The sequence below is a fragment of the Malurus melanocephalus genome, unplaced genomic scaffold (genome assembly GCF_030028575.1).
Source record: "Malurus melanocephalus ecotype Western Australia unplaced genomic scaffold, MMel_1.1 scaffold_107, whole genome shotgun sequence".
Taxonomy (NCBI): Eukaryota; Metazoa; Chordata; class Aves; order Passeriformes; family Maluridae; genus Malurus; species Malurus melanocephalus.
The window spans coordinates 1,962,879-1,973,655 of record NW_026623339.1 but is presented as its reverse complement, the minus strand read 5'-3'; the positions used below and the strand labels follow the sequence as shown (position 1 = coordinate 1,973,655).

General features: G+C 42.8%; 1 protein-coding gene across 1 annotated transcript in view; it reads right to left on the bottom strand.

Moving 5' to 3' along the window:
- M1AP (meiosis 1 associated protein) overlaps positions 1-10,219 on the bottom strand; it is a 16,304-nt gene extending 6,085 nt beyond the window's left edge. The window contains 6 exon segments of the mRNA XM_057369327.1: positions 678-849; positions 2,520-2,702; positions 4,848-5,105; positions 5,107-5,134; positions 10,078-10,108; positions 10,168-10,219. Of these exon segments, the coding sequence (XP_057225310.1) occupies positions 678-849; positions 2,520-2,702; positions 4,848-5,105; positions 5,107-5,134; positions 10,078-10,108; positions 10,168-10,219 (724 nt within the window).
- Positions 10,220-10,777: the final 558 nt, after the last annotated feature.

Here is a 10,777-nt window from a genome sequence, read left to right as displayed (position 1 = left end):
CTCCACAGGCTTTACTTGAATCAGTTTGCTCTGATTCTGAGACCTGAGCATGTTCAAAGCTGTTCTAAGATTTGCCAGGGTGGTTTTCCATCTGCTGAAGTCTTTTCCAGCTGCACTAACCTGGGGATGAGCCTGTGGAGGGGATAATATCATGATCCTGCTCTGGATATTAAAAGTTTCAGTAGGTTCAAACAGCCACTAAAAGACTGATGGAAGCAATATTCTCAGTGAAATGAAGCTCTTAATTATAATTAGGTGCTGCACCCCAGTGTTTATTTTCTAGTTCAACACAGCACTAATCTTGCACTTCCTGCATGCTGGATCTTGCAAATTCAATGTTCTTTACTATATTTATTTTTATAGTAAAATGGATTTCTTTTTCAGAAACAGAAGGAAGGATCTCCAACAGGTAAAAAGTCCTGTTCATAAACCAGTTGTGCTCCTTTTTCAAATTATTTGACCTATTCATCCCCTGTTGCTTCTTTTAGCAAATAATTCATCTACTCAGAAAAATCAGAATTTAATTAATTAATTTTATTCTTCTCACTGACCAAATCAGGTACTCAGCCTCTTAATTAACGTAATTTTTTTTAGTCTTTATGCTACTTTTCTCCACATTTAGACTGTGTTACCCCCAAAACTCAATGCATTTTTCCCTGAGCCTGCCTCCCACTCACCACTGGGCTCCTCTGCTGGCACACACTGCTCCACATCCTCAGGCTCCAGGAAATCCCTCTTCAGAACCTCAATGACCTGAATTCTTCGCAGACTCACAAGATCTACATCTTGTAGCTTCTTTTCCAGCTGCTTGACCAGTTCTTTGCTGGGATKGCTGGTCAAAATTGTGATCTGGAACATAAATCAGAGCATGCAGGAGCTGCCTCCACCCTCAATCCTCTCTTGACAGGCACTGGTCCATTATGGAAAGAAAAGAAATCATGCTGAAATAACTCACTTATTTAAAAGCAATTTTTTTGAGCTTTGACTGACATTTAATCCAATATAAAATAGATTGAGATGTTCACTGGAGGAACATCTACAGGTTTTGTGTCAGATGAACAGCATTCAGCTGTCCTGTGCTCTGTGCTTTGCATACAGTAAAATGAACTTATTTTTTTCAGAAACAGAATAAAGTTAAATGTTCTCTTCATAAACCAGTTGGGCTCCTTTTTCAATTTTTTGACCTATTCATCCCCCATTGCTTTTTTTAGCAAATAATTCAAATCTCTCTGTGTAAGAAGGGACTTCTACATTAATTATAGTTCCAACAGACTAAATTTACCCTTCTCYCTCGAAAGCTGAATGGGGATTTCATATTTTTTAAAAGAAGCATACAATCTATCCTAAAGATATTTCMAGCAGTAGGTGTGATTCCCACCACCCAGTTTTGGTGTGATACTGATACTGAGAAAAGGAAACAAAAATTCAACTTACTCTGCATTAAAAAAATGCTTGCTATGGGGGAAAAAAATGCAACCACTTCAATATCTGAAGCAGAAAGAGGCCTTTTTTAGAAACCTTTTGTAAGGGTAAAACTCCCTCCTGGCCTGGCAGTGATCAGAGCTTACCCYGCAGCATGGCTTACATCCCCTTGCAAAGAGAATTGCATAATCTAGAAGAACAAGGATTGCTTAKTGGAATAAAAACTCCCTATATCCATGGATAACTTAATTTTGAATGTAGCTTGTTCCTTCAACTGTCCTAGAAAATATCCTGCATTTTGTTGTGTGTCGAAAAGGTCTCTAAAACATGCTCTGTTTGTTCCAACCCCCACTTTTAAAGCACAAATCACATTTCAAATGGTCAGGGAAAATACCCCAAGGCCCTAAGAAAAGTGGAAAATKAGGAGAAAGATTTTCTGGGCAGACACTGGGAGTGAGTCTCAACTGCAGCCTGATCACAGTGTGACTCTGTGAGACCCTGCAAGGGTTTAAGGACCTGAACAAAGTAGAAAGACTTGGGAAATTTCACTTGTGGGAATCTCAGTTTGGTTTTATGCCTGAGCCTGTGAAGTGTGAAATACAGGATTGTTTGGAGCTSATATTTTCTGATGTCCAGGGGAAAACACCATTTCTCTGTGAGTCCTTTCCCCTCAATAACTCCCTGCTCTTTCATGTCAGCTCATGCTGCTTAAAAAAATACTTCCTCCTGTGAACCTTGCTCTGCTTCCTGCATTCACACATCTGTTCCCATGGGTTATTAGCAGCTTCCCTGCCTTTTATGCAAAAACACACATTCTGAGCTGAAAACAGCCAGTGTTCACCAAAATTGATCCAATTCTGTGCCAGGAGTGCTGTATGTACAGTTTCCCTCAGATATCTCCTGTTTTTCACAGGAATTTGTCCAGAGGGATTAAAGGACTTGATATTTTCCTTCAGGATTTCTGCCCAGTGGATGTCTGAAACAGCCAGACTGCTGAACACCTAAATTTTTCTGGCATGTTCGCTGTACTTTAAATATACATTTAAAAGGCATGATGATGTGGGATGGCTCCCACTCCCTTCCCAGCATTTTCTTACCTCAACAGAGCTGTTTGCTGAGCCTCCTGCTGCTGTGTGCCTGCTGTACTGCTTGAATTGTTGCAATCCATCCTGCACAGCTTGCACCACGCCGTTCCCCCCCTGGGGAAAGCAGCCTTCGGCCGGCAGCGAGCGCAGCTCCGAAAGGCAGCCTTGGATTCGGGCAAAGTTTTCTTTCACTTGCTGCAAAAGAGGGTTCAAGGAGCAGGAAAGGCTTGTGAACAACATGAAATTCCTCTCCCTAACGAGGAGGAAGGCTGGTGGTCACATAGATATCTGCTCACCTGAGCCTCACCAAGAACTCAGGGCTGAGACAGACCCMGCAGCTGAACTGGTGGCCACAGGAAAAGTGATTAATGACCTCTACCAAAAATATTTAAAACTATATTAGACACTGTGCCAGAGGTCTCCTTCCTCACTGAAGAGGCAGCAGATGAACATTTGACTCATTTGCTGCAGGCATGTGGAGCTCTGAGTCGCTGAACCACACCTGAGCCATGGTTTGTAGGGTGGGCTKTCAGTGGGACTGACTGGGAACAGTGGAAGGGCCCTGCTCTCAGCCTTACTCAGTCTCACATGAAATTTTTTGATGCTTTAATGCTTATTTCTTATTTTGTCACCATTTTCTCTCCTCCACAGTTAYTGACTTTCTATTTTCCCTTTCTTCACCCTCCCTGCCCTTTATGGACTCTCCTGTTGAGGACACCAGTGAGAACAGAGACCATAAAAAAGCACCCAGCAAAGGTTCAAAACAGGGTGACTGTGTGTGCCACTTCCCCATGTACTCTCCCAGCCTCTATTTTCAGCTCTGGGGCTTTCCTGACTCTCTGTGATTTGTTTAATAAAGCACCCTTTAATGCAGTTCTGAAAAGCAGCACAGCAGCTGAGRTCTGGTATTGGAATGTTGCACCCAAAAAAACAGTGGAGTGAACACAAAGAATGGCCTGGAAATTATTAAAATTATTGTAGAAATGGTTTACAGTGAAACTTATTATTTGTTTTCCTTGATTTACCAGCCAGAAGACTCAGAAGAGGCCTGCTTCTGTTTAGAGGGAGAAAGGATAAAATGCAAGCATGCTCTTCAATCTATATTTGTAAATATATTAACAAATCCCTGGTGCATAAAGCCAATAAATGCAAATTAAGGACCAAGTGCACATTTCACAATGGCAATTATGAACGACAGGATGAAATTATCAAGAGAAGCACTTGATTACCCATCTTGTTCTATCTTGAAATCAAAACTAGATGGCTTTCTGGAAGGAGTGCTTTAATGAGATAGGGGTACTTTAGTGAAATATAATAGCSTGTGATACAAAGAAAGCCAAACAGGGATCAGAAGGCTCCTCTGTCCTTAAAAACTGTGACTCTCAAAATGAGGAATTGTTGTTTAAATAAAAAAGACAGCTGAGCAGGAGCAGCACTCATAAAATTATCCTTGTCACATTATCTATAACCCTTTAAACAAAATAAACACCACCATTAGCCAGAGTCTTCTTGCAGGTCACATATGCTAATTTACTGTTAACCTCTGATTTTTTTACTTGACAAAACGTTTCCAAATGTTTCCACAATTTCTGTTTAAAGTGGAAGGGTTAATTCTCTGTGTTTACACTGATGCTGTGTAAATCAGAGTGTTCAGGGTGATTGGTTCTAACAGGACAGCTTCAAAAATTCCTGTGAACTTAAAGATGCATTTTGTATTCCCAAATTATTACTGCAGAGCTGCTTCTCCTCCTCCATTTACATTTATTCCCCTGCAGAGCCCTAAATGAGTGCAATATTTGTTTTTAATGACTTAGACCTATTTAAAATCTACGTGGATGTGGCACTTAGGGACACGATTTAGTGGTGGCCTCGGCAGTGCTGGGTTTAGGACTGAATTTAGCCTTAGAGGACTTTTCCAGAGAATTCTGTGATTCTAGGATTTCAGGATATTTAAGCACAGATATTTTAGCTCAGTATTTGGAACCTCTCCTACAGTGGTAACATTTGTTCAGTGTCCAAATTGAGTTATGTTTGATAATTTTGACAGAGAAGCAGCACAGCACAAAGCAGCACAGAAAAGCTACGAGAGATGCCCCAAAACAGATATTTTAGTAAGGAAGAGCACAAAACCTTATTCATGCACATCAGGTTCACAGATCAAAAACGACATTCCTCCTTTTAAACTCCATCCTTTGATAAAATCAACCTCTTCAGTGAAACGCTTCAGTGATCGCTTTGAGAACGGTTGATTTTTAGAYTTAAACTTACATGCAGATTTTTAGATATAAATTTAAATACAAATCCTAACTTGTTTTTTTTTTTCCAGAGCCAGGGCCATACCGTGAAGGGCAGCAGACACTCCTGCTGAGGTTGCACCACGTAGAGGCTGAGCAGGGGCACACGGCAGGGCCCTCCCAGAGCACACGCCAGGCACAGAATGTTCCCCAGAGCCTCGGAGAGCACGGAGCAAGTGTTGGCCCAGGAAGGGGAGGTGACATCCACCACCAGGATATGGGATGGCTGCTGGCTCGGGGCTTTGGCAGCAGGGAAAACTCTCCTTGTTTCTAAGGATGGCTTTCTGGAATTCATGGCTTCTGCACGTGGGTGGGATGTGCCCGGTGACGCATCTGAATGGGAGAAATAAATAAAAAACAAGTGAGGCACTCCTTTTCTCATTTACTTCATTTAGACTCCTCCATCCTTCTCCAAAGCAATTGCCCATACTCTAATAAACTCATAAAAAGACAGGAAAAATGCACRTGGTCAGGAAACAAAAATGTTTGCACTGAAGAAAAACGTGGCAGAATTTTTACTGGAGCAGTTTCAAACGTTGGCAGCACGGAGCTGTGTGAGATGATCCCCAGAAATTCAGCTCCTAATTCTGTCCTGGCCAGGAGGCTGCACCCAAACCCTGGAGAGAACAATCCCTGCTCYTTCATCCCAGCACAACACAGCAAGAAAATCCTGCATGTCCATGGATTTTACTTGGGGAGTGTGGAGAGCCAAACTTTGTCCTTCAGAGTGTCAAACACCTGGGGGGAGATCTGAGAAAAGCATCTTTGAACACCTGAGGCTCAGCTGCTCCTACTTTGAGAGATCTCCCCACAATTTTCCAGAAAACGTGGCCATTTCTGTGAAACAGCAGCAAAAAGGAGAGTGCTGCCAGGCCTTGTGCTTTTCCTGTGTGTCATGGGTACAAAATAAAGGAAAATATCCAACCCTGAGCCCAGAATGAACACCTYATAATTAGTCTCAAAAGGTTTAGAGGCAATTTATTCAGATGTGCTCCTCCACAGACCTTGAATATGACATTTTTTTTCCCACCATCTTCATTCAATCTTAAGCACAAGAGCATTTTCCTGTGTTTTTTTCCTTTTTTTTTTTCACTTTGGGAGCAAAGAGCCTTTCTGCAATTTTTCTAAATCTTTCTAAAATCTTCCCTTCATTAAATCCATGCAAAACATTCAGTGCTGTTTCTAAAGACGTAGGAAATGCTTCAAAAAAGAAAAATATTTGTAGAATTACACACACCTCAATATAAACTAGGAAAATTCTTCTTCTCCTGCAGTTTTCTTCCTAGCAGAATTAGTCAGAATTAGTCAAAGTTTGAATAAACTCTGAATTTACACAGTGGGGCTCTGGTCAGCACCCAGGCCTGTCATTTGTGTGGTATGCTCAGCTCACACAAACAGYTCTTTTATGGTCACCAAGGAGACAAGATACTGCATTTCCCACAGCCTCCAGCACTCTGGAGTAAGAATTCCTGCAAGGCTTGGGAAGAGCAAGAAATGTGTTTTTATTTGGCTGAGGAATCATCAGAAAAAAAAAAATCTGAATTTCTAGGATTCCTTAGGATGCCTGTCAGCACAGGCAAAACAGAGTGATCACAGCCCGAGTTTCAAAAGTGAATTTAGCACTTGAGAGCTGGTGAAAATGTTGTAAATATAGATTATGTAGGTATCTCGCTTTGATTAGTCCTCTGATATMATTTCATTGCCAAATGAAAAACTGCCAGATACTGCTTTAATCAGTGTCTCTCCTGGAGCTTTTCAATTTACAGCAGGCTTTACTCAATCACCTCCCTGGATCTGGGGGAGGACTTGTCTGTCTGAATTTTTTGTGATGAGGCTTCGATGCTACCGAGCTCTGCAAGCCCCCTGTGCTTTYTCAAACAAGGAAACAAAACCCATCCTGTCAGAAATCCACAGCAGCTGAGGCTCAGAGTTGGTTTCAGAGAGGAAAATGAGCTTTGATGCTGAAGGAGTCACAATTTTCCTAATTTTGGATGAATTATTTCATTTTTGGAACTCTACAAGACTTCACCTCTTTAAAATTGGTTTTGTAAAATAGATCCTCATCATCTCTTTACCAACCAAATTTCATTTCTTCACAATTGTGGTGTCGTAATCTCTGCTTAGTGAAATGAATATGATTTCTATGCAGTACTCTGTACAATATTTGACAATTTTTGACAATATTTGACAATATTTCTTCACAATTGTGGTGTCGTAATCTCTGCTTAGTGAAATGAATATGATTTCTATGCAGCACTCTGTACAATATTTGACAATATTTGACAATATTTGACAATATTTGACCTCTTTTACAGCTCCCAGGACYCTGGTGAAGCAGGAGAGCTGAGGAATTCTGTGGAAGTRGTTGCTGTGGTAAAAATGACATCCTCATTTAGGCATGGGGCGGACTGACAGAGAGCCCATCCCGAGGGATCCCACCACAATTCCATGAAAATTGTGTCAACTGCGCCTTCTGGCAGCTGATCTGACAGGGAGTTATTGCTCAATAAAACAGAACTCACCAGGTGTCAGGGCTGGTGATGTGCATTCTGCTCAATGCCAGGAGACACAAATTCTGCACAACTAGGAAGGAAAAGAGAGAAAATTTGGTTAAACTCAGTGATTTGTGACTGCTGAGGATGTTATGTGATTGCACATCACCCTACGTGCTCGGTTTGTAATAAAAAATATTATTAAATAATATCCAAATCTAAAAAAGGTGTAACAGCAAAACCACWGGTTAAAGAGGATTAAGGATAATTGGTTTAAAAAAGGTGCCATTTTCTGAGTAAGCTTCAAATCCCTGGGAAAAAAGGAATATTCTCATGTGGAAACGAGATCAAGCTGCATAAATCAGTGGGTTTACTAGAGAATAAACTTACTGTGCAATGTGAATTTTTGTGTCCACCTAGCTTAGAAAGGAAGGCATTCATTTAAAAATTCAGGATGAACAAAAGAATAAAGACAAAAAAAGCAAAAGACTTTGCATAAAATCAAGCTGCTGAAAACAAAATTATTCCACATCCTGTATAATAGAAGATATTACGTGTTACTCTATTCATCAGTGCTATAAACAATCATGAATAAATGGCTTTAGGCTTGTGCTCTTATTGACATAAAATCCTCAAATCTCAGTAAGAGTCRTCACTTTGTATTAGTGTTAAAATCACTTATTATAACCTTTATGGGTTTTTTTTTTCTAGAACATTATAGTTTAGAAAAAGGCATTTTAAGTGTGAATAAAATGGAGCAGCAAATTATTGTAAAACCTTTTCAAATGGTGAGTGGCCAGAGCAGAATTCCCTGTGGAACAACAGGCAGCTCTCCAACCCCAGCATGGGGTTATCAGGGATGCTCGAGTGACAGGCTGGGATTCCCAAAATTCAACTTTACAGGAACTAAAATAACTCTGAGATGAAATAATGAAACCTCGCAGGGCAGGCACTCTGTCTTTCCCAGAATCTTGATTAAGGGATGATGTGATGGCTGCACCCCACACTAAAACCCGATCAAAACCCCAATAATTCATGGTTCCAGAACCAGGGAATCACCTCAGGGAATCATGGAAAATCTTGGGATTTACCCACAGGCTGGAATTTCCTCCAGGTCCCTGCATTTCCTCCCACAACCTGGATTCCTTCTGGCTGTGCCCTCTGAGTGTAAATTATCAATTTATGTTCTCATGTTCATATTTCCTGAGCTATTTTGGGGTTTTTTTAGAGCTTTAGGCACCAACACTCCCTCGCTGGTGGYTGGATCCTTGGAGGAAGGGAAGGGGGCTCTCTGTCCCACAGAAAAACTGGAAACCTTTATGGACCCCTGGAACACCAGGATGGGCACAGGTGGCTCTGGGTGTYGAGGTCTGTGTGGGGACTGGGAGAGCTGTACTGGGATGTACTGGGATTGGGACAGCTGTACTGGGATTGGAACACTGGTAATGGGATTGGGACAGTATTACTGGGATTGGGACAGCTGTACTGGGATTGGAACACTGGTAATGGGATTGGGACAGCTGTATTGGGATTGGGACACTGGTAATGGGATTAGGACAGCTGTACTGGGACTGGGACACTGGTAATGGGATTGGGACAGTATTACTGGGATTGGGACAGCTGTACTGAGATTGGGACACCTGAAATGGGATTGGGACAGCTGTACTGGGATGTACTGGGACTGAGACAGCTGTAATGGGATTGGGACACTTTTACTGGGATTGGGACAGCTGTACTGGAATTGGGACACTGGTAATGGGATTGGGACAGCTGTACTGGGCTGTACTGGGATTGGGACAGCTGTACTGGGATTGGGACAGCTGTAATGGGATTGGGACAGCTGTACTGGGCTGTACTGGGATCGGGACAGCTGTACTGGGATTAGGACAGCTGTACTGGGATTGGGACACCTGTACTGGATTGTACTGGGACTGGGACACCTGTACTGGACTGGGATAGCTGTACTGGGATTGGGACACTTGTACTGGGATTGGGACAGCTGTACTGGGATTGGGACAGCATTACTGGGATTGGGACAGCATTACTGGGACTGGGACACCAATACTGGGATTAGGCCAATTTTACTGGGATTGGGACAGCATTACTGGGATTGGGACACCAATACTGGGATTAGGACACTTTTACTGGGATTGGGACAGCTGTAGTGGGATTGGGACACTGGTAATGGGATTGGGACAGCTGTACTGGGACTGGGACAGCTGTACTGGGATTGGGACAGTTGTAATGGAATTGGGACACCTGTACTGGGATTGGGACACCTGTACTGGGCTGTACTGGGACTGGGACACCTGTACTGGGATTAGGACACTTGTAATGGGATTGAGACAGTTGTACTGGGCTGACAGGGACCAGGACAGCTGTACTTTCCCCCCCAACCTGGGGCCTTGACGGAGCATTTTGGAGCTGCAATTAAAGCAAACCCAGAACACCCCTCTCTGCCTGATCTCTGGTTTTTTTCCAGCTGCACTTTCCACCCCTGAGGTGTTTTTTTTCCCCACATTTTCCTTCACGTTTTCTCCACATCCATCGTGCTCCTCGAGACGCCTTAACTGCATTTAATAGRGGAAATAAGGACTAATTACCAATTACTAATAAACACAATTACTCTTTTTCACCTCCCAACTTCCAAACATCCTCGACAAAGCTTTCCGTAGGGAATTTTGGGGAGAAATCTCCTTTTCCCGCTGCCGTGTCCGGGTTTGGGCCGTTCCCGATCCCGCTTCGTCCCGGGGCTGTTCCTGAGGGCACCGGGAATGGACCCACCTGGGCAGGGCCCTTTTCCCGGTCCTGTTCCCGTGTGAATCCCGGGTTAATCCCGATAAAATCCCGGTGAATTCCCACAGAATTCCCAGAGAATCCCGAGTGAATCCCGGGTCAATCCCGGCCGGGCGGGGCCGCCGCGCATGCGCAGCGAGCGCTCCCCACACAACGGGATATTCGGGAATCCTTCCCCAAATCCTCTCTTTATCGCTATTAATTTACAATTTATTGCTTCATTCCATCACCCGAAGCTTCATTTTAGCAAAGACGACCCCGGCGCGCCTCAGTAAATAAAGGCGAAAAGGGCTGGAATATGGAAAATCTGGGATTGTAAATTTATGGCCCTTCAGGGGCAATTTTTCCCTGGGGAAAGCAGGAGATGAAAAAGGATTTAAAGCCTGGAAAGTTGGAAAGTCCCCGTGTGAGAAAAAGATGATAAGATAGCTAAAGAATGTGGGTCAGCTGAGAGTGAGAAATCATTAAGTAATAAGGATAGAATGCTAATTAATTAAGAGAATTAYGTGATTTGGCCAGAGTTCCCTCCGAACTGTGGGACAGCCCAAAAATCCCTCTTTGAAGGATAAATGTGTGTTTTGGAGATGGAGAATTTAACAGCATCAGTTTGTACTGTGCCAGTTCAGTGACTGAAAAGGAAATCCAGGAATTCTCTAGAGGGACAATTTTTGCTGGATGTAGGTAAACA